Raw genomic sequence first — 27,197 nt, forward strand, 5'->3', positions numbered from 1 at the left:
GGTGTGTGTGAAGTAGATAGCACATCTACAATTTAGTATTACACCTGCATCTGTCAGATTAAACAGTGAGTAATCCGATTAATATTTCCTCAAACGACAGCCAAAACATGACGTCAGTTTTAGCTGCTGAAATCTCTGCGTGGCAGGTCCACAAACATCTTGGAAAAAGGAATAAGGAGATCTAGAAGAATATGGAATCATGTCGGAACACGGCAATACACTTTTACGCACTGTGAAAGCAAAAATGTGTTCGGATTTGTTGTTTTGTGTTCTCGATAAGAAGGTGGTCTAGCCCAACTTTGCAAGAGAAACGATTGGTCTGTGTCTATTCTCGCTTCAATCTGTATTTTGTGGGAGAGAGTTTGCACGAAAGTAACGGATTTAAGTAATGGATCAATCTTTCGCAATTCAAGAGATTTTGCCACAAGGCGAAAATTGCGTCATAGTATCCTTTATAGTGCGCACTAAATGTTTTTTGTATCACTCCGATGTTATGAGTGCGTTATCTAAAGGCTGATGTTTGACTTCCTTTGGAAGAAGAAGACAACGTTTCATTCCGACGTAGCCAACCGGCAGTTCACCCAAGGCGAGGCCGTGGAGTTTGTTTGTCAAGGCCTAATAGGCTATACGTGTGTGTATTTGAATGGGGTGAAATTTTGTATATTTCATTCAATAGTACAATTGTTTGGATTTAATAGGCTTTGAGTGTAAAGAAGAAGAATTGCAAATTGCTTAATTAGGACATTGGTGCTGCTTTTCGATTGTGTTACACTAGTATACGCCCTTATGTAGGGCTGACTGGGGATTTGTGGAGAGCAGAATCAACAACCTCTGCATAAGAAGGTGTTAAAGTTCACAGTTAGCCATTGTTATGTAAATGACAACTGAAAAGTACCAGTGGCCTGGCTTTGGCCCCAAGTGAGAGCAGGACCGCTGGAGCCATGGCCAATGAGACACAGGTCCCGGGCTAAGTAGATGGAAACAGAAAAGTTTGAGCTTTTTGTGTACAATATGATAGGTCCTCCACTGGGTGGCAATCTTATACAAGCTAATCAAATTCAATTGTATTTTGTCACATGGGCCTAATCCTTAACTGTAGCCCACTCTAGACCTTCATACTTTCCAGACATTAGATTTGTTTTATAGCAATGACTAGGCCTCTGCTCTTTGAAGGTAATTGCTGCATAATATTTTTCCCAATATAAAAAAAAACACTTTTCATTTTGATATCAACACTTCTGTAGGCCTATTTTCAAATGTGACATTGTGCAAAAATCTATGCAATTCCCTTAACCAGATTGTTGTAAACATGCTGTTCAATGTCTTGTCTTTGTGGACAATGTCACTGAAAGCCGACTATTGGGTTTGGTGGAGCGCACCAAGGAACATGCGTAAGTTGAAATTTATGCTATTCCACCAGACTTATGAAATATAAATGCTCTGAAAAATGCCTTACACCTGCCCATAGTAATGTTCCACCTTTGTTTCCTATAGGCTGTTTGTTTTTACCCATAGAAGAATGGCGATAACTGGTGAAGATGTCACATTGGAGGACATTTTCCCCATCTCTAATGACTTTGCGGTTGTGGAAAGTATGCAAAAGTTAATGCATTGGTTTTAACTTGATTATTATAATATGCACAATGGAGGTGAAGGCATGGGCCTCATAATGCATTGTAATCACATGTTATTCTTTCCTCAGTGTCCTCGGCAGATGAACTTTCTTTTGTGGGTGAGTTTTCTTTTTTTCCCTGGGTCAATTTGCCCCTGGTATGTTCATAGGGCCAAGTTATTAAATGTATATTACATGATATTTATATAGGTGCAGACACTAGAGTGAGGCTGAACTTCCAAGATGGGGAGCTGGAGGTGAGGCTTCCCTTTGGCTCCCACTCTCGCCTTTTCCTCAGTGAGGTCAACAGAGCCTGGAGGGGTAAGACATGACTTACTTCTCCATAAATGTATCACGAGTGTTGCATCCAAATGATTTCTCCTGAAGTATACACCTGGTCACTACTTACCACAAATCTATAAGCATTGGATCAGTGGAGGCATGGGCAAGAAGGGGTTTCCAACATATTTCTTAAACCAGTCATTTCCTTTCAAATCAGTGAGGGGAAGTGAACAAGTGCACACTTTAGAAGGAAGGATAAATAATTGGGACATAACCAAGTAAAGGGTCATGCACACCATTACAAAATGTTGTGAATTGAAAAAAACTTGAATCTGCTTATTGAACAAGCACAGGTAGTTCCTCCCTGTTTAAGTCTGTTTTCTTCCGGTAGGGGCCTAGTGAACACGACCCTGGTTTACTTGTTGATGTTGCAATAATCAAATCTGGCCAGTAATTTGAGATGTGTGCTCATTTCTGTGTGACATATAATTTAATATATGCCATTTAATATATGATAATTTCAGTGCAGTTGCAAGTGAACTGCCCTAAAATAATGGATTAGAATTTTAATCTCAATTTTAGTCATTCGGTAGATACCGTATCACATAAAACACTTATTTTTTTTGCCAGTAAGTTCATTTCATGTCATGAACTACTAGTAGGGTTCCCGCGTTGCACGGCGTCTCAGTGCAAGAGGTGTCATTGCAGTCCCTGGTTCGAATCCAGGCTGCATCACATCCGGCCGTGATTGGGAGTCCCATAGGGCGGTGCACAACTGGCCCAGTGTCGTCTGGGTTTGGCCGGGGTAGGCCATCATTGTAAATAAGAATTGTTCTTAACTGACTTGCCTGGTTAAATATAAAAAATAATATCCAGGTAAACAATAGGCCTATAGCAAATGTAGCATATGGCATTTGACTCAGTGAGCCCAATCAGTCCTCCGTGACAACAAAATCATAAACAACAGAAAAATAATTTGGCTAATCTATACTTCCATATTTCCAAGTCATATTCTTGAAGATCAAGGGGTATAACATTTATTGGAATCACTGGAATTCTAAAAAACTTTGGTCTTTAATGTAAAGATATAATTTAATCGCATTATTATATGTAGTAGAAACAATGGGTTAGAAGAAGCCTAATTAACCAACCCATAAAGTAAAATCCATAGATGGCCAGCTATGTAAACTTTAACATTGATTTATCCTGCAATAGATGTCGTTCAATTGGTAACAAACATTTTTGTCTTCTTCTAATGCCTCTTAAGGGGAAAGTAATCTAAAAGTAATGTAATGTAATCAGATTACGTTACTGAGTTTGGGTAATCCAAAAGTTATGTTACTGATTATAATTTTGGACAGGTAACTAGTTACTGTAACCGATTACATTTAGAAAGGAACATACCCAACCCTGACAATCACATATTTTTTTACCTTAAGTATATTGTGTTCTGTATGTACTTGTTGCTACTCAGAAAAATGGCAGATGGTTCAGAAAATTTCACTTGACAACAATAGCCTTAATTCAAGTTGATAAAAGCACAAGTGATGTAATAGATGGGGAAAGACACACCACAAGTTACACAAAACTCTAAAAAGAAGGGAACCAGTTGTCACTTCACCTATAAGACAACAGCCAAATGTGATGCATAGTTGAGAGAGAGAGATGGCTTTAGAGAAAGAGAGCAAGTGAAAGAAGGAAAAGAGACTGGGGAGGCTCAGAGTTTTAGTGCTGTGTGCTCTTCCTGGGTAGTATATGTCTGTTGCTATATAATATTTCCTTCCATTTGACTTATATATTTGCTTTCTTGCTTTTACATGTTTTTTTCCTGTTCATCTCAATGGGATGAGCCACTGGATTTGTTGAGAGACAGTCTACTTTGCTATGTATGTGTCATTTTTGGCATTAGCTCACTACTTTACCAAATGGAGCTCTTAAATTTAAGATGGAGGACTAAAGTTCTTTTTTAAAAAGGGCCACACTCACTTTTATTCTGTGAGAGGAAATAGTGATGGAAAGTTTTGGTAACCTGGCAGCTATTATTGTGAACAGGAAGAACGTGAGAAACTCGCAAGGTAAGCAGAAAAGTGACATCTTTGTACAAGTGTGTTGTCTTATTGAAAGTAAAATAGCAGAGTGAGTGATTTTGCTGCGGTAATATTCTCAAGGTAGCTCAAATGTACGTGTAAGAGGAAGTGTCTGTGTGTTTGTGTGTGTGAACCACATGAAAGCGGGAACATAACTGAATACCTTTTTCAACCACACAGTAACAAAAGTTTTTAGTCAACAAACAATTGTAAGGCAAACAGCTCGTGAGAATGTGAAGTAACCTGCCCCTGAATCACTTTCTACTTTTGAGTACCTATTTGAATGAAACAAATGCTGTGGGTCATTTTCAGTTTACTGTATTATTGATAATTATCCTCATTGTGTGTTCTGTGAATCGCTGCTGAGGATCTCTTGGAATTGTTTCCTTATAATTAATGCGCCTCCAGTTTCTCCACTTCTATGGAGCATTGAAGCAACAAATATAAACCATTTGAATAGCAAAGTATGTTTATAGCCTACAATTGAAATGGCATATTTTGGGATTAGTGTAAGGGCCTTTTTCATGCTTCCCTTTTTCCTCCTTCAGATGTTTGCAAGTCTCCCAAGGAAGCCCCGAAGTTTGAGTGGCTCCACAAGTACCGCAAAGCCTCCAAAGGCCAAGGTGGCGTCAAACAGACCCTTGCACCCTTGGGAACGACACACACCAAGATCAGCCAGCATAAGAAAACAGGTAAGCCAACAGCCCTCTTTGTGTCCCTCTCAGTCAGTACCGTCCCTGAACTTCTAACCTTATCACACAGAGCCCTTTGTGTGGTAATATCTAGCAAATTCGTGTTGCTGACAGCTGAATGAAATTACAGGCCTACACTAAGAAAGCACACGATTGATAATTAACCATGATTCTTGGATCATGATAACTGTATCTGATCCAAAGCCTAGGAGGCGCCCTCCAAAGTGACATCACAAAGCTATGTCATTTCTTATGGTTGTGTGACATGTCTCTTGTTGATGTTAGTTGGTTTGTGAAACTTTGGGGAGAGTGACAACATTATCTTCCATGTTGGCTTTAAGTCTAGAAAAATTATTTCACAATGAATCTATCTTCACACTGTGAGGAAGCTATCGCACTGTGCCTGTCAGTGTCAGCCAATGTCAAAGGAAGCTATTTGCTCTGGCACTCCCATTGATAAGCCAAGTGCCCAAACCTGTACATCTACATGCTATTTGCAATGTTGATTTTGTTGTTGTTGTTGTTGTTCTTGTTGTATCGTTAGATTTTCTCCTGCCACTGAAACATAATTTTCATTATTTCATGCAAGGTCTACACATATGCTATTTTTTTATGCATGTTGAATGCATATCATTTCACATTAGTTTAAAAATTGGTTGACATGGAAATAATTGTAAGACTGTATTTGGCCGAAATAAACGCGTTATAGTTGTGTAAACTTTTGTATTAAAGCTTTTTTTCATTTGCCTCTTACCAGAGACGGTCCAATGTTTGCATGGTTGATTAGTTTGGTCTGTGGCACGTCTTCGCTTGCGCGAGTGCGCGTCAAAAAAATGTATTCTCAACATTCCTTGCACGAACAGGTCCTTGGACATTGCACTGCACATAATGCGTGGAAGCCCTACTTGGAGATGTCTAGCGTGATTAAAGACACTGGTATGGGGACATGTTTATTATTTACTGTTGTATTTAGATGGTATATTTGCTACCGCAGTCTGAAACGTAAGTAACTTTTTTTATGCAGCAGTGCATTTTTCATGTTAGCTAGCTTAGCTAAGAAGCTAATTTCTGTTAGCTTTTGTTGCTAACGTTAGCTCTACTTTCTGCTTCCAGCTAAATATGCACAGATTAACGTTACTTGTCCTTCCTTGGTTCAAGTTAAAACGTTGACAAAATGATATGTAGCTAGCCAGCGTATTAGTTGAAGTAACTATATACTCTAGCTAGCTAAGTGGCTTTCTTTATGTGCATGTTTTGAGCAGAGTTGTGGTTTGGAACGAGCGCGCTAGCTAGGTAATTAGCATGTCAATATTATGGTTTGTAAAGGTTCGCCATCTATATTTGCAAGCTAGATAAACTAGGCCATATGCTGTAGGTTTGCGACAGTTCATCTGTCATTGTGTCCTGATTTGGGTTTGGTAATGCACCATGCAAACCTGACGTCCAGCAGCGTTGGGATTTTCACTGTCTTGACTATCTCAGTATCTGTCAACTGAACGTGTAAAGCTAGACGGGCAATTAGTAGCCACTTGGCATTTTCCATTGGAAATGGATGGACACTGTAGTTTGTGATTGTCTTGGGTTCTCTTTATTTTTGTATCTTGGAAAGTGTCCATACTAGTAGACTGCAGATAAGAACATTATATGTCTCTGCCCATTTTATTATTCCTAGGTACAAAGGGTTATTATATGCAATGCTGAACTTTGTGATGAGGATCGACTTTTGTGCACCCACACTGTAGTATGCTACAGCTGAGTGGTTGACTCACACTTTTCTATTTTTAGACTGCAATTAGTGATGATCGCAAGACTGAAGGGTGAAAGTGGAGCTTGCTGTATAGAATGAATAGTGGAGGCGTGCTATCATTAGTTCCCGACCGTTGGATTGGTCTCTCCACTGACATTTTTTGTATCATAATTCATGTGTGGTATATGTATGCAGAAGTCTGAAAGCTATCCATTCAATTCTCATAGGGTTTGATCATGCACTGTAATTTTGCCATTACAGTGGATTGTTTGTTGGTGTAGCATTTAACAGGTTTAAAGAGCCTTACAATGACCACAGAGGAATATAAAACATGCAGTGGATTACCATAAATCCTGCTAATATGACACGTTATAGGCTTGCTCATCTTCCCTTCTCTGTGGACAGGAGGAGGGTAAAATGAAGTGAATAGTTCTTCTTAAATAGGCCAAATGAAAGCCAATGTAGGCCTAGATGTTTACTTTCAATATTAGGTTAGGTCAGGGACTGGGAAGCTCCCTTGGGAGTTGGGATCTTGTGGTGTATTATTTAGGACTCAGGTGAAATGCAGTAAGTCATCCTTTGGAAATAGCTGAGACCCAATGTAGTCCTAGGTCTAGATGTTGACTTTCAACATGAGCCTGGCTTGGGGACTGGGAAGCTGTCTAGGGAGTTGGGAACTAGGGATCTTGTGTGTTGGGGCTTACTCCTCCACATTGGTCTCTCACAGCTCTCTGGGAGTTTCCATCTGATCTCACAGGGCGTAGTTTGTTTCCATTTCCTGTGTTCCAATAGCATGCTCGCACACACTACAAATGGAAATTTGTGCCGCAGCCCCACCACACTGTAATTGATACTGCCATTTTGTTTACTCAAAATAGCATACTGGTTCTCTAATACCCCTGTTTTGGACACCAGTATGCCTAAAGACAGCATTCAATAGCCTATACTTCACCCTCTCACTCTTGGCTAGCCGTTAAAACAATATATTCCAATATTTCTGCAGTCTTTATCAGGAATTGTATCTGTGGTGAGCTATTAGACTTTTTTTCAGGTAGCTGTAGCCTCTGATTTATAAGCAATTTTCATTGCACTACAGAACTTTGAGTTCTTCCTCTGGTATTGTTTTGCAATCACTTTCCATAAACAATAGATAAAGATAGCATTTACCTTGACGGTCTTGTGAGAGTGTATAGTATACAAGGAATTACCCCGAGATGGTAAGAACGTGTGTGATGTGATTCGAATTAGGCTTTGCTAAAGGATGAGCCTATGTTTACGTTGTATTAGCCTATGTTAACTTCCAACTGTTTTTCTAAAGAGAGGTTGGCCCAAGTCCTATCCTATTGCAGGAAGCTATTGGTTCCTGAACTCAATACATCTTGTGCTTCGCCTTGGGTGTAATCATTAGTCCAAACCGTAGCAAATGGAAAACATTTAGCAATAAACAAGAGTTTCTATTGGATAAATTCAGTTAGGTCTCCCCATTTTCATTCCTGTTTGGTTCCTAGTGAATACACCCCTGGTACCAGATCTGTTTTTGCTATCTTGTCCTCATACTGGATAAGAAATCTCAAAAGCTTGTAGGCCAAGTACTGGTGCATGAAAACATGTTGGCTATTTTCTTGCACAGCAGCTTGTATTGAGTTGATTCCCGAAAACAGAATAAACAATGAACTCGCAATCAGATACAGCTATATAAGACGGTTGGTGGTTAAACAAAAAAAAACGATACTCCCTCTAAAGCAATTTCCTCTCTAATACACTTGCCATGTTTGTAGAGTTTCTTCTGCCAAGCAGTAGCAGACAGTGGCCAAATTGTGTTAGACTCAGGCTTTGACTCTTCCATTGATTTAAACAACTTAAAATGCAATGTCTTGTCTAGGGTATCTTGCAATAGAGATTTGATGTCAGTGAGATTAACCTGGATAAATAAAGGTTATGCCTGAACAAAAATATAAGCGCAAATGCAACAGTTTTGAAGATTTTACAGAGTTATAGTTCATGTAAGGAAATCAGTCAATTGGAATAAATGAATTAGGCCCTAATCTATGGATTTCACATGCCTTGGAATACAGATATGCATTTGTTGGCCACATATATCTTTTAAAAAACAGTCAGTGTCTGGTGTGACAAACATTTGCCTCATGCAGTGCATCATCTCCTTTGCATAGAGTTGAATGTGGCCTGTGGAATGTTCTCCCACTCCTCTTCAATGGCTGTGCGAAGTTGGCGGGAACTGGAACACACTGTCGGTACAGAGTGTTCCACATGCTCAATGGGTGACATGTCTGAGTATACAGGCCATGGAAGAGTTGGGACATTTTCAGCTTCCAGGAATTGTGTACAGATCCTTGCGACATGGGGCCCGTGCATTATCATGCTGAAACATGAGGTGATGGTGGCGGATGAATGGCTCGACAATGGGCCTCAGAATCTCGTCATGGTATTGCTGTGCATTTAAATTGCCACTGACAAAACGCAGTTTGTTTTTCGTAGCTTATGCCTGCCCATACCATAACCCCACCGCCACCATGGGGCACTCTGTTCACAACGTTGACATCAGCAAACCGCTCACCCACACAACACCATACCAACTCACTCTGTTCACAACGTTGACATCAGCAAACCGCTCACCCACACAACACCATACCATCTGCCCTGTACAGTTGAAACCGCGATTCATCCTTATAGTGCACACTTCTCCAGCGTACCAGTGGCCATCGAAGCTGAGCATTTGCCCACTGAAGTCGGCTACGACCTCAAACTGCAGTCAGGTCAAGAGCCCGGTGAGGATGACGAGCATGCAGATGAGCTCCACTGAGACGGTTTCTGACAGTTTGTGCAGAAATCATTTTGTTGTGCAAACCTACAGTTTCATCAGCTGTCTGGGTGGCTGGTCTCAGAAGATCCCGCAGGTGAAGAAGCCGGATGTGGAGGTCCTGAGCTGGTGTGGTTACACGTGGTTGTAAGGCCGGTTGGATGTACTTCTAAATACTCGTAAACAACATTTGGAGGCGGCTTATGGTAGAGAAATTAACATTCAATGCTCTGGTGGACATTCCTGCAGTGAGCATGCCAATTGCACGTTCCTTCAACTTGAGACATCTGTGGCATGGTGTTGTGACAACTGTACATTTTAAAGTGGTCTTTTAATGTCCCCAGCATTAGGTGCACCTGTGTAATGATCATGCTGTTTAATCAGCTTTTTGATGTGTCAAACCTGTCAGGTGGATGGATTATCTTGGCAAAGGAGAAATCCTCACTAACAGGGATGTAAACAAGTTTGTACACAACATTTGCGAGAAAATAAGCTTTTTGTGCGTATGGAACATTTCTGGGATCTTTTATTTCAGCTCATGAAACATGGGATAAACACTTTACATGTTGCGTTTTTATATTTTGTATATTTTTCACTATAGAATATAATAAAATGCTATATGTAATGCAATGCTTTTGAAGACAGCCTCAGTCCATTTTCCATACATCCGAGTAGGCAAGGACCAAATCAACTCCACTATTGACCTGTGTGGGGTCTATTTCAGGCATGAGCTGATTGATTCTTCACCGGCGAAGCATTTGCATTGCTAGCTCCAGGGGCCTTTATAGGATTAGTGTTGGCACATGGCAATGTATTTTCCTGATTAGAATGACTTGGTTTACAACTCCTGTGTCTCTCTTCCTTTCTCTTGCTCGCTCGCTCGCTCACTCTCTTTTGTTGTCTTTTCTCTTTTTTTATTTCCTGCTCTTTCAACTCCCTCCCACGCTCTCTTTCTTGCTTTGTCTTTCTCTCACTCACTCAACAGGGAACTCATTGAACGCAGTAAGCAGATCCCCAGTAGAAGGAAACAAGAGGGTGAACAGTGGAGTGGAGCACCCCAGAGTGGAGTCCGGCCCAGTGAGGTAAGTACTGAACGCCACTCTCCTCTCTGACAGTGGTATGCAAATGGTTGGCGCTTGAAGAAGGATATAAGGACTAGTGTGCCATATTGCATTTCTCCTCTCGTCCTCTAACCCCTGTCCTGTATTGAGGACATTGAAATGTTTGTGTTGCGGTTATTCATTAGCCATGTTGTTCATTACCCCGGCTGGAAGGTATACTGCATGTGTAGCCTACATTAGGCCCCCCTTGACCCTATTACAAAGTCACTATATAATATCTCTCACAACATTAGCTTCCGTCCAGGCTAATGAACATCATGACTTAAGAGAAAAAAAACACCCACAACGCAAACCATCCTAGACATGTAATAATGATAGCCTAATTGTAGCTCTGCATAGGAAAGAACTTGGTGCCAAGTGCAAACACACTCTTGTGATACCTTTAGTTGGTTTAGTCTGAAAGGAGATGTGTAGTAGATGTTATACAGTAGTAAAGGAGTACAACTACATTTCTGACACTCCTGTCCCCCCACCCAGACCATCTTTATATTCACATTTTGTCATTTAGCAGACGTTCTTATCTAGAGCAACCTACCATCAGTGCATTCTACTAAGGTAGCTGAAACCTCCACGTAGCACAATCTTTGCAAGTAAAATCGTCCCATCTTGTGGCCCCGCAGCCAAGGGAAAGTGAAGCGTGAGGGCTGGGATGAGCTGAAGCGCAAGGGCAGGGATGACCTGGTACGCCAGTCCAGCCACACAGCATCCAACAAAGCTACAATGCTAGCCATGCCGCAGTTTGGCCTGCGCGACAACCTCGTCCGCTGTGAGCTGCTCAAGAACGAGGACATCTACACCTACCTGGAGAATTTCAGGTAACCCCCCTGCCTCTGTCCCTATCAAAGTCACTGTAACATGTATTCTTATATCTTTTTCATGTTGCTGGGCCGGTTAGGTGTCCGCCATTGCTGGACCATTGACTAGCCCGCTACTCTATTACTTTATTCACAAGCCAAGCCGACTGGTACTGCGCTGGCCTGGTAACACATCCAGTTGCTGGAAAGGACCTTGTTAAATTAAATATCCCACCTACCACAATTTGCTCCGGGTTGGCACAATAGTGTAAAAAAGGTATGTTTAAGCAATACGGCTGGAGGGGGTGTGGTATATGTCCAATATACCACGGCTAATGGCTGTTCTTAGTCACGATGCAACCCGCAACGCTGTGGTATATTGGCCATATATCACAATCCACTGAGGTGCCTTATTGCTATTAAAAACTGATTGCCCATGTAATTAGATCAGTAAAAATAAATATTTTGTCATACCTGTGGTATATGGTCTGATATCACGACTGTCAGCCAATCAGCATTCAAGGCTCGAACCACCCAGTTTTTGTATTTGTCGTTATCCAACTTCTATGCAAACCAACATCGATGACTCATCACAATTATCAGGAACGACATTCAAAACGCAAGCTACAGGGTTGACACATTTTGCGGTGAACAGGATGTCAGTGTAGAGTTGTGGGAGAACATCTCATAGCTATAACTGACGAATTAAAGAATTGTCCATTTCCATGTAATGTTGACGGAAATGGTTGCTCTCGAATTACTAGTATCCAAACTCATAGTAATTCATTTCTAATGCAGGTTTTAAGCAAAAGGGTTTTACAAATGTCTTGGTGATAACAAGCGTTTGGTTCTGTCCCAATCTCTCCACCCACTTGTACAATTCCCTTTACGAACTAGAAAGTAAGTGACTGGTTTATGGAAACTTCGTCTAGCCCATGTCTACACCAATCCAATGCTTTTACATTTGTGGGCAGTAGTGGGAAAGTACACACTTCAGGAGGAAGAAAAGATTATTAGGATGCAGGAGGTTTGTACAGATGCCACGATAACAAGTACAGATCATGGACAGTGTCATGATGACAAGTGATTTATACTACAATGCCCTCTGGTGGTGGACACACACATAGCTCTCTGAAGTGTTAAGGTTCTTGCTGCCCATTGCACCATCTGAAGGGGCTTGCTAAGGTCATGTCTGCCAGACACCCTCACAGTTCACCAGTTACGCCTATATTAGGCAATGTTAGGCTTTGCTCCCACTCTCTGACTTTGTACTTACCACTCCTCTCTATCTCTCAGTTTCTTCCTAGGCACGTACAATGTGAACGGCCAAACCCCCAAAGAAGGCCTCCGTCCCTGGCTGGGCTCCACATCCACTCCCCCTGACATGTACTGCGTGGGGTAAGTCTCATCCACCCAGGCATTATAAATCAATTCCACTCTAAATCCATAGCCCACATAGACACTGACTGTACTGTCTGAGACCCCACTACAAGAGGGTGAGTTAAGTCAGATTGTGTTGAGTGGGAAGACAGTCGTAGCTGCTACAGCAGCAACAGAGCCAATTCAGCCAAACCTCTATGAATCGTGTCTCCATCCCAGTGTGCACGACTAGTCTTGTGGTGTTGCAGATGATAAAAAAAACATTTACTTAATCTGCGAATTAGGAATTTTAACACAAGGTTTTCAACCGTAGAAGAGCCAGTCAGTTGAGAAGAGTGGACTCACGTTTTCCTTGATCATGTTTATCAGGGCACGCTGTCGCAAAACGCCTAGCAACGGAAAAACAAAATAATGATTAATTGGTTACCTTTTGATATTACCCCCGTTTTGTTCCGTTCCTACTGAACATGACCTTGTGTTGCAGGTTCCAGGAGCTGGACCTGAGCAAGGAGGCCTTTTTCTTCAACGACACTCCCAAGGAGACCGAGTGGATGAGGGCTGTGTCTGAGGGGCTGCATCCAGACGCCAAGTACGCCTTAGTAAGAACCTCCCTCTCCTTCAGTTAACCACTGGCCACTTGTCATGCCCAGTCTTGCTACTGCCACAAGGTTGTGTATCCTAATACCAATGTAAAAATGTCTAGCTGTAGATGCCCTCATCCGCTAGTGACTTATTGCTGACTCCACTTTAGTCTGACCCACTACAGGCGTTCCAGGAAGAACCAGGCACGTGTCCATATCCAAAGTTGTATTCTTCACACATAAATTATCTTGTGGTTCTATGAAAGAAAGAAAATGAACAACTGGTAATGCGGCTATATAGTCAGGTCTGTACATAGTATAGCTAATGTGTGTGTAATGCTATGCTAACACAGTAGGCCTTACTACAGATGCATATCAGCGGAGAGAGGAGCTAATCACTGATGAGGCTAGCTGACAGTCAGGATTTATGGCGAAGTCTCTCCAACCAGCTAGAGATCTTATCTGATTTTTAGGAGGCACCTTTGCTTAATTTGGGGCTCCAGAGTGGTGCAGCGGTCTAAGGCACTGCATCTCAGTGCTTGAGGCATCACTACAGACACCCTGGTTCAAATCCAGGCTGTATCACATCCGGCCATGATTGGGAGTCCCATAGGGTGGTGCACAATTGGCCCAGCATAGTCTGGTATAGGCCGTCATTGTAAATATAATTTGTTCTTAACTGACTTGCCTAGTAAAATAAAAAATAATAATTACTGGGCCAAGGCTGTAAATCAAGTGCACATGCTCGAGTGCACCAGGCTTTCTAGAATCTTCCACAACTTACTTTAGCTTAAATATAACACACTCTCTTGCAGTAGTTGAAACATGCACTTAATTCTTGTGATAATAGCTGCAGACGTGCAATAGTTACAGTGGCTGGCAGTTCTGTAATTAGACGACATGCATGAGGTAAACAATGCTACCAGCCTGCGACAGAACAAATGTACATATGTATCAAGATAACCAACACTAGCAAGGTTTCAGTAGCATGCATTAAACATCCACAACAGTAGAAGGCCCCAGTTTACATTGTGGATGCACGCACAAACACATCTCGAAAACACACTGAAAACTTGGTCCCCGGCCAAACTTTGCGTCCTCATCAGCTGAAGATGATAACCACTCTGAGCTAGAGTAGGAGGGGCCAGAGTCCAAATGTCCATTCGAGCACACTGATTGGCTGAAACAGACAGCAGAGAAGGGGAGAAATCACCCTAATGGGACTGTGGGGAAGGTTACATGCATGTTTGTTCTTTATAACTGAGGCACTGTTTGAATACGCCAAAAACACATCCTTCCTTCCTTAAAATAAAATAATCACGACGTGAGAGGGTTGGATTGGTAAAAGAAGTGGGGTGCTAATATTCCTTTTACTTGTCTGAGCACATGCATGTCAGTGATTATCTCAAGTCAGTGAGGAAGGATGCATGTGGTCACAGTTGGTACAATTGAGTGTCGCTGTACTACAGATGTTTCCAAAGCAAAGTGTTGTGATGTTGTAATGACTTATTTGCTTCCCTTTATACTGTAAAGTGTGGTTTTGTTAACCTGGTGAGAGCTTGTACATGAGCCTTTCTCTCTTCCAATCTTCTTTTTATCTAGGCCTATTTCCCCTTTTTATAAATTGCAGACTCAAGCCAAACTGCTTCTTCCTCTTTGAAGGCTCGTAAAGATTTTCTCACTCAACCACCCAGTATGATGACATGTAATTTGTCAGTCCTCTGTCACTGGTGTGAATTTAGCACACTTGGTCGCTTCGTAATTGACATAGCATAGGGCAAGAGTCTGTGAAATGGCTGGTTTCACATTAATATGATAATGTTGTGTTATATCCTAGGTGTATATCCTTGACAGGATTGAATGTGCAACAATCATACTGTTAGCAATTTCTCACTTTTTCTCCTGCAGTGTTGACATGAACAATATTGCATCGTCCTGTATGCCACTTCACTGCGGTCCTCCTGACCAGATCTTTATTGTTTACCCCTTCCGCTAACGCTACGTCAACAACCATAGGTGTTTCATAAACAGCACAAACACATCTAGGATCAGGCTAATCGCTAATGCTTGACCAGTGTATTGTCCTGTTTGTGACCTATGACCCCTGTGTATCCCTACAGGTGAAACTGGTTCGTCTGGTGGGCATCATGCTGCTGTTCTATGTGAGGAATGAGCACGCCAAGCACATCTCTGAGATGGAGGCAGAGACCGTGGGCACCGGCATCATGGGTAGAATGGTAGGTTGTGTGTGTGTCCAGTGAGGGTGTAGTAGGAGTACTTATCCTTGGCCGCTAAGCGGGCTGTAATCAATTGCTTAGCAGTCTTGGAAGTTTAGAGCAGGAGGTTGGATGGCGTCCACTAGTTTCATTTAGCTTCCATTTTACAGTTGGATAAGGAGTTATATTGCACTACAACCCCTTCTACCTACAAACTCAGTTTTAACCAGGGTTTAGAAAACCAGTTTTTCTCACATTTGTAGCCCCAAATACACCAGACTTGGAACCAAGGTATGTTAGGAAAGCACATTAGATTCCCTATTGTTCATTGAGCTATTTATTTGTATACAGACGTCGCGTTCGAGTGACGCGCTCACATCCTGGTACCAACAAGCTCTGTAGCAGGGTAGCTAACGCTAAAGTCGGACCTTGACAAACTCAACAGTGAGTGATGACCATGAAAACACACAAGACTGATGGCTATAGCCATGTTCAACAAGTTGATTATTCTACTGGCTTTATCTAGCTCTATTTGTGATAGTTTACCTTGCCTCACAGGCTTGCTAGCTATCCAATTCTCTGACATCTGCAATGTTGTTGACAATGACCATCTGATTCCGTGTTTGTTAATAACTTGCACTTGCGGAATTTGAATTTGCATGTGATCGTATCCACTGCTGGATAAACAAAGCTTTTTCTGAAACTGCGTGTGCTACTTTTCATGACGCAGCAGGGATATGGTTTGTTCTATAAAGGCACATAATGTAAAATGTTTTACAAACACCTCTCTCAGGGAAACAAAGGTGCTGTGGCCATCCGCTTCCGCTTCCACAACTCGGACATCTGTGTGGTCAACTCCCACCTGGCCGCCCACATCGAGGAGTACGAGAGGCGCAACCAGGACTACAAGGACATCTGCAGCAGGCTGCTTTTCCGCCAGCACGACCCCGCCCTGGCCCCACTCGCCATCATGAAGCATGAGTATGAACAAGTCTTTAGTACAAAGCAGTATTTCCACTTTTCCGGGTTGTGTTCATTAGGGCATTTTTAAACATGTTTTGGAACCAAAACATTTAAATGAGCGTTTCTTAGTGGATATGTTTTGGGTTGTGTTCATTAGTGCACACATCGATAATATTTAGCAAAGGAAAACAAGAGTGTTTCTTATTGGACGAGTCCAGATAATCCCTGCCTTTTTTCAGTCTTTTGTTTGTTATTTTGTGCCTAATGAACAGGACCCTGGATTTGGTAGTTGTGCTGGTACACCATGCTTTGTATTTATTCCAGCATGGTGCCATTTTCTCAAGGGAACAAAATAGCGAATGTATTATGGAAACCTTTTGATCACAAGACCAGTGCACCTTGCCAATTTCACAGATGAATGAAATGAATGCAGTGTTTTGATGCAGTCGTAGAATGGGATGAGTTCTAGAACCACATGCAAAGCCACCGCTACCGTTTTCAATATTAAAGTATATAATATAGAAGAGTAGTTATATTTCTATGATTTTCCATATTCTCAATGCATCATATTTTCATTGCTTACAGTGTGGTCCTATGGCTGGGTGATCTCAACTACAGGCTAAGTGACCTTGATGTCGACAATGTGAAGGACTTAATCGCCAAGAAGGATTTTGAAACGCTGCACAGTTATGACCAGGTAGGTAATCTCAAGCCGCTTAACTTCAAGCCATTTAAATGTCTACTTCTGGGGTGTGTTCAGTAGGCAAATGTTGAAGAATGTTGCAGATAATGTCATGAATAGAGCTGACATGATTCCTTACTCTACTTGTCAGACAGGGAGGTTTGTTCTACGTAATATCTGAAAGTTCCACAACATTATTCCCAGGGTCATATTCATAAGGCACCAAACGGAAGAAAACTGATCTGAAACAGGGAGGTACTACCTGAAATTGTCCAATCAGAAACACAAATTTTTCGTTGCAAAACGTTTTGCTACATTATGCCCTAATGAATAAGACTGCTAATCTCTGTGTTCAGTGCCAGTCACATTACACCCTGATGAGTGTGATAATTGTCACGCTGTCTTGTTGTGGTCCTCAGCTGAAGAGACAGATTGATGAGAAGGCTGTTTTCGTGGGCTTTGTGGAGGGAGAAATCGGCTTCCTGCCCACTTACAAATACGACACTGGCTCCGACCAATGGGACACAAGGTAACTTCTCCTCTCTAAATGTCTAGTATTATCTATAAAGGCAATGGAGAAAACAATAACACTTTACTAAAAGCCTGCAGATATATTGCATTATAATGACGTTTTATAATGCATCGTAAGAACATGTATGAACCCCTTATGTCTTATGGTTGTCGCATTATGAGCCTAGGGCGTTTTGAGTTGGAATATTGATACATAGGGAGACATTATATATTATAAGCCTTATTATAATGCATTACAAAGGCGCATACATTCTTATAATACGTTTTAAAGCATTATAGCTGCAGAATAAAATGTTACAAAACTCTTAAATATCTTATTGCGTGGAATTCGTCTCTGAAATGTCTTAGTTTCATGTTTCACACCCTCAGTGAAAAGTGTCGTGTGCCGGCGTGGTGCGACCGGATCTTGTGGCGAGGCAAGAATGTGCGGCAGCTGCACTACCAGAGTCACATGGACCTGAAGACCAGTGACCACAAGCCAGTCAGCTCCCTGCTGGAGATAGGGGTGAGAATTAGTTTCTGCCATTTGTCCTTTGACCTCTTAGAGACCATGAGGTTTTGGTTGGTTTACACTGGGGGTCATAACCAAAGAATCTTATAGCTAATCCAAGATTGTTCAGGTAGGCCTTTTATAATCTTAGTCACACTATAGGGCAGAGCAAGCAAGGAGGTGGGCAGAGCAAGCAAGGAGGTGGGCAGAGCAAGCAAGGAGGTGGGCAGAGTTTCATCTTGCTCCATCCTCTCCCAATGCCCTGCTGCTAGACGTCCTGTCTTTACCAAGTATGGGAATTCCCTATTAGAAGTGAGTTTTATTTTTAATTTTTGTGACCAGTCTGAGTTTCCCCCAGAGCCATATATTTAGGGATCAGACAACTTTTAGCATTGTGCATTTTAGCATTTCATTTATCCATTCATGACAAGTATTTGGATTGTAATTCTAGATATTCTGTTGCATGGCATTTTTTTTTTTAATGTTAAAATAATGTTATGCTTCTAGTTTCCCCCATTCATCTGTGTTTTAACCTCCCTTCTCTGCTGTTTCTTCAGATCAAGCTGGTGAACGAAGAGTCTTACAAAAAGACATTTGAGGAAATTGTGCGCTCGCTGGACAAGATGGAGAACGAGTGCATTCCGTCCGTAACTCTGTCCACGCGAGAGGTGAGTGGTCAAGAGTTCAGTGATTCTACTTGAATTGTTATAGATGAAGAATATGTTAATATTGCTCTGGTCTTTCATAATACACAATACAACATTATCAGTGGACATTGACAGCAGCAGAACCTTGTGAACAACGCTTATCATATGAGCTCTGCTCTTTACGAACAGGAGTAAAATTGAGGGAAAACGTCTGTGCTACATGTACAAATGTACATTTTCTCTTCACATTTAAACTGCACTTTTTTTATTGTTTAAACGTTCAATGAAAAATAATTCAAATGACTTGAATTCACAATTCAGATGTGGTTCTGTGTATGACCGCTAGGGGTCAATGCAGTTCAATCTACCGCGGTCCTGGAATTCCTACATACTTGTTGTCACTAGTTACCACAGCCACAAAGTCATAAAGCCTGTCTATTTTTACAATTTATCTTCTTAAAATGTGATTTTTAAACCTAACCACACTGCTAACCTTAGTCTAAGCCTAACCTTACATTAAGTTTTCATGAATTTCTTCGATATTGACAATTTTGACTGTGGTAACTAGAGGAAACCCTACCCGGCGGCGCTCGCCCCCGCTCACAATGATATTAATGTCATTTTAGGTTCTCTGTTGTGTGCCTCTCCACCATGTTGTCAGTACGTAGATCATGTCCCACTGCTCGTTGCAGTGATGTATTACCGTGTTTTCATAGACATCCAACAATCTGTTGTTAATGCCACGTATGGTGTTTGAGAGCTCGTGCTTTGTACTTGCAATTATTGCGCAATTTCTCCATCAGGGCCGTCACGGTTTTTCGACATGTCATCTTGTAGTCTGGTTCTAGATATACCATTAGGGTATTGAAGGTGACATCCTCTACCATTGACAATGGCTGCATATCAACTGCAATGATTTCTGTAATCAGCGCTGTGATTTTCACACCCCCTACTCCCTACCTGTGAAACCTAATCCAAATCACTCTCCCTCCCCAGTTCCACTTCAAAGACGTGAAGTTCAGGCAGCACCAGGCAGAGACTCTGACCCTCCACAACGACGGACAGGTCCCGTGCCAGTTTGAGTTCATCCAGAAGCTGGATGAGCCCACCTACTGCAAGCCCTGGCTCACCGCCAACCCGGCCAAGGGCTTCATCGCTCAGGGTGAGTACAGCAGGACCGTGGCCCTATTCTTTCTTCCGTGTTTTCTTGAGGTAAGCACATTTATCAAGTGTGTCAGAGTAGGAGTGCTCATCTAGGATCAGGCCCCCCTCCGTTCATGTAATCCAATTCATTGTGATCTCAAATGTAAAACTGATCCTACATTATCACTCCTACTCTAAAACATCTGATACATACAGCCCCAGATCTAGAGTTTGGCCTGATGACAGCAAGGTTGCCACTCCATTTACTTTCTTCAACCTAACTCATTCAGATCAGTGAGTACTTCAAGGAAGGTCGGAAGGCATTTCTGAAGTATTGGAACAGGGCCTAAGACTTACATTCAGGAATGGATATCAATCTATATAAGCACCTGGCCTCCCCGCTATGTTTGACGTAATGTCATGAGCTCTATGACATATGAAGCGAGAGACCACATCATAGCTCTGTGTTCTGAGTGAATGATTAGATTTGAGTTTTCCCGGTGACTGCAATTGATAGAGGCATTTTCTCAACTCAGTGTTTGATGGTTGGGAAGCAATTTCAGATCTGTCTAACACGAGAGACTTGTAAATAATGGAGATCTCAAGGCTTAGGGTGGAAGGAGTGGTGGATGTGCCTCAGTGCTCGTTGCCTCTCTGGGTCTTGCTGATAGTCTGTGTTTTAACAGTTTGTCTCATTTAGTTCTGGAGTTGTCAATGTAGTGATGCAGCTCTAAATTAATAGGGTTTCCTTCACACATTCACGTGCAGTTAGTAATGCTTTGTGTACAGTACAACCTTAGCTTATGGTAGGTCAACACCACTCGTCAACAGGTTTCCACAAAGCACATTTACATAGAGCAGGGTCATGTTCATTAGGTCATGCAACAAAAAACATTTTCAAACATTTTGAAACGGAATCTTTTGGGTTATTGGACATGTCCAAGTAGTCCCTCCTTCAGTTTGTCAGTAGAGTTTTCATTCATTTGATCGCTAAAGAACACAGCGCTGTTCATCTGTGTCTCAGGGAATTGATAATCAGGAATTGGTGCCTTTCTGAAATGTTCCTCCGTTTGATAAATCATTGAAATATACCTGATCCCGTCAACGTGCTGTTCACCAAGGCGGCAACATGGACATTGACCTGGAAGTGTTTGTGAACCGCTCCACCGCCACGGAGCTCAACGCAGGCCGCCAGCAAATCGAGGACATCCTGGTGCTCCACCTGGAGCGGGGCAAGGACTACTTCCTCTCTGTGTCAGGCAACTACTTGCCCAGCTGCTTTGGCTCATCCATCCAGACCCTGTGTCAGCTGAGGGACCCCATCCAGGAAATGCCCCTGGAGACCATCCGGGAGCTGGTGAGTGGTCATTATAGCCAGCAAGGAGTGTGTTCATTATTGTATATATTTTGCAATGGAAAGCAAAAATGTGCATTTCTTATTGGACACATTCATGGTTCTGAGTGAATACGACCCAGGTGCAGTCTGACTCAGAAGGCTGCTTTCCCATTCTTCACACTTCTCCAAAAGTGTGCAGTGGTCTGGTATATTCCCCATCGTGGATTTAAAAGTATTAGATTGGTGTAACCTAAGCATTGGCTGAAGGGAGTTTCCACCATTGTGAAATATGGAGTATGCAAGTGCACATGTTGGGAAAAGGGTGGAGAATCAGGAATCACAACACCTGACTGTGGCCTGGAAATGTCCCCCTCTTCAGGGCCATTTTATATGAAAGGCCTTGCCCAGAGTAAAAACAATTAAAAGTGAAAGTGCTCTGGGGGGATTCTGTCCTGCTGATAATTTTTGTATGACTTTGTTTTCTATGTAAATGCACAGTCATCTAAAAATGACCAGGAATTGTGAATGTTGAACTAGCTGCAGTCTATATTCCCCAAATTCATTGAAACAAGAGACTACCGGTAGACACATTTGCACTAAAGACAGAAGCTAAAAGGAAATTCTGTTTGTAAGCTTTTCGTTATAGCCCCCCATTTCCCTTTTGTCTTACTAAGCCTACTTCTTGTGTAAAAACAGAAACTGTTTGTAATGTTTTTTTGCACTGTGTGAACCAAATAGGAGATGTTGTGTCTGAAGTGGGTTTCCAAACAGGGAATCAAATCACCCATTGGTCCAGAACACACTGTTGCCAGGGGAGAATATCCACAGGGTCATTAGTGTTTGCGTATCCACAGGGTCATTAGTGTTGCAAAACAGCATGGCTGTCATGTACACTAGAGCAACCCTCTCCAGAAGCTTTTGTGTTTGATCATCAGTCAGTGTTATGCTAAAACTGACCAGATGAAAAGATGATAGATTCTGAGAATAAAGAAGCCCAAAGATGTCTCACCCTTTTTGATATTTTAATTTTATTATCTATGGCTCGCTAGTAATTAATACAGGCAGCATAAATAGCTACAACACATTGTCCTCTCAGGATATGTTGTTAAAGAAAGGTTAGGTCCAGAATTTAAACCCATTTCACTCAACTGTCCATTTTTCTTGTCTTCTTTCTAAAGACGTCATCAGGCGATGAGACCAGAACCGTAATCATCGATAAGCCCCTGGATATCCCTAAAGAGATATGGCAGATGGTGGACCACCTATACCGTAATGCTCCTAAACAGGTCAGGACTCACAGAAATCTTTTACCATTTACGCACTACTGAACCAAACCTAGAACAGCTAGGTGCGTCATCGGATGCTTTTTTTGCCCCTCACTTTATACACAGAAAATCTCCTCTAAACATAGAATCAAGCTGTTTATCTGTCTCTCTGTGACCTCTAACGGAACGAAGTTGACTACAAATACAAAGTTGCCAATGTCTTTACAATTGAACAAGCAAAAGATGCTTCAAATGGAAACTGAGATTGCATTAAATAATAAATAGGCCTACAGTAGACCTATAGGCCTTTTATATTTCAAACATATTGAAATCAATTTCATGTACAGTCAATTGTGTTCTATTTGTAGGCTACACTCTGGTAGGCTTTACATGTAGGCCGTCATTGTAAATAAGAATTTGTTCTTAACTGGCTTGCATAGTTAAATAAGTAAATAAAAAATATTGGTAAAACGGGCCCTGAGCTGTACTATGCCTCCACAATAGTTGTTGTTGTTGCCTGGAAGGGACGATGTGAAAAGAAAAAATCAGAACCAGTACAGCTCGGGTCAGAATCAGGCATTCGGTTCTTGACAATACACTAGTTTTCACGGACATTGGCTAGTACCTTTTGCCTACTTAACTCCCCTTTCCCAGTTAGTTGCACAGCCTCAAAGAATTTAAAGTGAGTTGGGCAACTTTTGGCGTCCTCCCAGCTGTGTGCTTTTATTTGTATTTTTACAAGGACAGACTTTTTCACCACAGCAAACCAGCGGAGTGAAAATAGGAACGTTTGGAAACATTCTATTTGTCTCTGGCATCCACCAACAGGCTGGAATGACTCAACAGAACGGTTTTGTCTCTGTGATGCCCAGTTTGCTTTTTTGTAAAACCTGGCTTTGAATGTTAAGGGTAAAAAAAAAAAAGATTTATTAGTTGATTAATTAAAGTCAAATGCATAATACTCTACAATATTGACATGAACACAGTTCTATTACTCCCCGATCAGTTGAAATGCTGCTCCTTTTGCCGGCTACCTTTTGTGTGCTTTGAAGTTATGTGTTTACAGTACAACTAACTTTTTGCCTCTATTTCAAGGGGGAACTATTTCAACAACCTGGGCTCCGCAGTGAATTTGTGGAGATAAGGGATTGCCTTGACACTGGCATGCCAGACTCGCTCCGTATCCTTAACAACTGATATACACCTGGGTTGTGTTCATTAGGCATTAAATGGAAGAAAATGGCCTGAAACAGGGAAGGACTACCTGGACATGTCCAATAAGAAATGCTCATTTATTTTTATTTTGCAAAAGTTTTCCATTTTGTGCCTTAATTTATCCAGGGTTGTGTCCATTAAGTCTTAGTGTCTACAATGTATTTTTTTAAGTGGTTGATGCCCCTTGACCCGTGTTGACCCCTAGCTGGCAGTAACCACTCTGTGGCAGAAGCACTGCTCATCTTCCTCGATGCCCTCCCTGAGCCTGTGGTCCCCTTCTCCCTGTACCAGCAGTGCCTGGAGTGCTGCTCCAACACCAGTCAGTGTAAAAAGGTCAGTACCAATTCAACTCACTCTTAAAAGTAGACGTTACTTTTCTCAGTGCCCCTATAGTAGGATACTCTGTATGTAATGATTGTCTGCTGTACTAGGTCTTGTTCATTAGGCTTCAAACGTTCTGAAATAGGGAGAGTCTAACATGTTTTTTCTTTTTTACGTTTTCTGTTGCGTGCCCTAATGAACCCAACCCAGTTGTGGGGAATTAGTCTGTGATTTGCTCTCATGTTGTGGTGTTTTAGCTTGTCTATGGTGTTGATTGCTATTGAGTGATGTTTTTCTTCATCCTCAGGTTGTATCCTTGTTACCTCAGTGCCATAAAAACGTGTTTAACTACATAGCGGCTTTTCTCCGTGAGTTGTTGAAGCATTCTACACACAATAGCCTGGATGTCAACATTTTAGGTAAGCTGGAATGGAAAATTGTGTAACACATTTTGCATTCTTTTCAAACACACAATTGCCTGACATGTGTTTTGAAAGGGTTAAATGAAACTTCATGGTCTTCTTGACCAGTACCAAAGAGGTTCAATGTTTACAAAGTTGAGCAGTGCAAGTTTTAAGATCAGAAGCCGTAACAATTTCCATGTGTCGCAATAAAACAATAGCACCAGGGACTGTTGTGATAAAATGCCTAATTTATTCCACTGCATGCAAATGGTTATGCAAGCTTGTTTGGGTTTTATATTCCAAATAACCAGAAAGGCCATAGTAGTGTTTCTGTACTGTGATACTGTGCATATGCTTTTTTTCCTTTTTCACCTTAGGGCAATCCGTTATAATTTATTTACTTAGTTAAAAATATAGCCTAGTAATGCAATACTAGCTATACAGTTGAATTCGGAAGTTTACACACACTTAGGTTGGAGTCATTAAGACTCGTTTTTCAACCACTCCACAAATTTCCTGTTAACAAACTAAAGTTTTCGCAAGTCGGTTAGGACATCTACTTTGTGCATGACACAAGTAATTTTTCCAACAATTGTTTACATACAGATTATTTCACTTATAATTCACTGTATCACAATTCCAGTGGGTCAGAAGTTTACATACACTAAGTTGACTGTGCCTTTTTAAACAGCTTGGAAAATTCCAGAAAATTATGTAATGTCTTTAGAAGCTTCTGATAGGCTACTTGACATAATTTGAGTCAATTGGAGGTGTACCTGTGGATGTATTTCAAGGCCTACCTTCAAACTCAGTGCCTCTTTGCTTGACATCATGGGAAAATCATAAGAAATCAGCCAAGACCTCATAAAAATAATTGTAGACCTCCACAAGTCTGGTTCATCCTTGGGAGCAATTTCCAAACGCCTTGAAGGTACCATGTTCATCTGTACAAACAATAGTGTGCAAGTATAAACATCATGGGACCACGCAGCTGTCATACCGCTCAGGAAGGAGACATGTTCTGTCTCCTAGAGATGAACGTACTTTGGTGCGAAAAGTGCAAATCAATCCCAGATCAACAGCAAAGGACCTTGTGAAGATGCTGGAGGAAACAGGTACAAAAGTATCTATATACACAGTATAACGAGTCCTATATCGACATAACCTGAAAGGCCACTCTGCAAGGAAGAAGCCACTGCTCCAAAACCGCCATAAAAAAGCCAGACTACGGCTTGCAACTCCACATGGGGACAAAGATTGTACTTTTTGGAGAAATGTCCTCTGGTCAGATGAAACAAAAATAGAACTGTTTAGCCATAATGACCATCGTTATATTTGGAGGAAAAGCGGGGAGGCTTGCAAGCCGAAGAACACCATCCCAACCGTGAAGCACGGGGGTGGCAGCATCATGTTGTGGAGGTGCTTTGCTGCAGGAGGGTTTGTTGCACTTTACAAAATAGATGGCATCATGAGGATGGAAAATTTATGTGGATATATTGAAGCAACATCTCAAGACATCAATCCGGAAGTTAAAGCCTGGTCGCAAATGGGTTTTCCAAATGGACAAATGACCCCAAGCATACTTCCAATGTTGTGTCAAAAAGGTTTAAGGACAACGAAGTCAAGGTATTGGAGTGGTTATCACAAAGCCCTGACCTCAATCCCATAGAACATTTGTGGGCAGAACTGAAAAAGCATGTGCGAGCAAGGCCTACAAACCTGACTCAGTTACACCAGCTCTGTCAAGAGGAATTGGCCAAAATTCACCCAACTTATTGTGGGCTACCCAAAACGATGACCCAATTTAAAGGCAATGCTACCAAATACTAATTGAGTGTATGTAAACATCTGACCCACTGAGAATGTGATGAAAGAAATAAAAGCTGAAATAAATCATTCTCTCTCTTATTCTGACATTTCACATTCTTAAAATAAAGTGGTGATCCTAACTGACCTAATACAGGGAATTTTTACTTGGATTAAATGTCAGGAATTTTGAAAAGCTGAGTTTAAATGTATTTGGCTAAGGTGTATGTAAACTTACGACTTCAACTGTAGCTATGATATTAGCTGTAATAATGTTGGGTCAGATTCTGGATCTGGTTTCTTTTTCATTGTTCTCCTTTTATTTAATAATTTATGATACAAAATAAAAAAGCAACTATTTAATCTTACTTCAAGTGCCAGTTAGTAATTATTACGTTATTGACATTGTGCCCTGTGTCATCCCTCACAGCCACCATTTTTGCTTCCTTGCTACTGAGGTCACCTACGAAGCAGGACCTTGCAGAGAAGAAGAAGACCCAAGAGTTTTTTCAGCATTTCCTAGTCCAGGACCTCTCTTGAATGGAAGTGTTTTCCTGCCATGTCTTACATGCTACAAACTCTTTTAGATACTATTGTAGTTTAATGTACAGCTCAGTATTTGTAATACATGTAATAAGTTCCTATTCATATAGATGGCTCTTTGTATAGGTACACAGTCAGTCAAATTGATTAGGCTTACGCTCCTTTGATTTGAAATCAACTATGTTTTGACAAACTATGTTTAACCTGTAAGCTGTTGATGTACAGCTTTTATTCTATCACTGAGCAGCTGTAGTGAACTGACCATTTTTAATGTATGTATATTTACCAGTTTATTTAAAGAAAAAACTATGTTGTGCTGTTTTTGTGAAGGGAAAACAGCGGATCGTTATTTTATATATGAAAGTACTTCAAACAGTTGTGGTTTGACTTTTTTTTCTCCCCATTTATCAAGCAAATTGAAAAAAGTTCGTTTGGAATTTAATAAACCCACTGTCACATTTGCCCTTGGCCTATCCAATGTGGTCCTTTGGCTGTTAGTACTGATTGGGGATTGCTTTATT

The 27,197-nt window shown here is 41.4% G+C and overlaps 1 protein-coding gene across 4 annotated transcripts; it reads left to right on the forward strand.

Annotated features, from left to right (window-relative positions):
* Positions 1 to 130: 130 nt before the first annotated feature.
* LOC129838106 (type II inositol 1,4,5-trisphosphate 5-phosphatase-like) lies at positions 131 to 27,137 on the forward strand. 4 transcript variants are annotated; one of them, XM_055904832.1, is made up of 23 exons: positions 131 to 445; positions 1,312 to 1,391; positions 1,495 to 1,592; positions 1,703 to 1,732; positions 1,823 to 1,933; positions 4,530 to 4,673; positions 10,224 to 10,320; positions 10,980 to 11,174; positions 12,450 to 12,551; positions 13,018 to 13,132; positions 15,235 to 15,351; positions 16,124 to 16,311; positions 16,879 to 16,990; positions 17,395 to 17,504; positions 17,876 to 18,011; positions 18,554 to 18,664; positions 19,640 to 19,805; positions 20,908 to 21,143; positions 22,301 to 22,408; positions 23,483 to 23,567; positions 23,808 to 23,935; positions 24,231 to 24,342; positions 26,564 to 27,137. In XM_055904832.1, exons 1-23 carry the CDS (start codon positions 389 to 391, stop codon positions 26,671 to 26,673), a joined length of 2,748 nt encoding a protein of 915 aa, XP_055760807.1. In that variant the 5' UTR covers positions 131 to 388; the 3' UTR covers positions 26,674 to 27,137. The 4 variants fall into 4 exon arrangements, with proteins under 4 accessions (XP_055760807.1, XP_055760809.1, XP_055760808.1 ...); XM_055904834.1 differs by lacking the exons at positions 131 to 445; positions 1,312 to 1,391; positions 1,495 to 1,592; positions 1,703 to 1,732; positions 1,823 to 1,933 and adding an exon at positions 3,891 to 3,969; XM_055904833.1 differs by lacking the exons at positions 131 to 445; positions 1,312 to 1,391; positions 1,495 to 1,592; ... (1 more) ...; positions 1,823 to 1,933; positions 4,530 to 4,673 and adding an exon at positions 5,494 to 5,675.
* Positions 27,138 to 27,197: the final 60 nt, after the last annotated feature.

Source organism: Salvelinus fontinalis, chromosome 38 (genome assembly GCF_029448725.1).
Source record: "Salvelinus fontinalis isolate EN_2023a chromosome 38, ASM2944872v1, whole genome shotgun sequence".
In the NCBI taxonomy this organism is placed as follows: Eukaryota; Metazoa; Chordata; class Actinopteri; order Salmoniformes; family Salmonidae; genus Salvelinus; species Salvelinus fontinalis.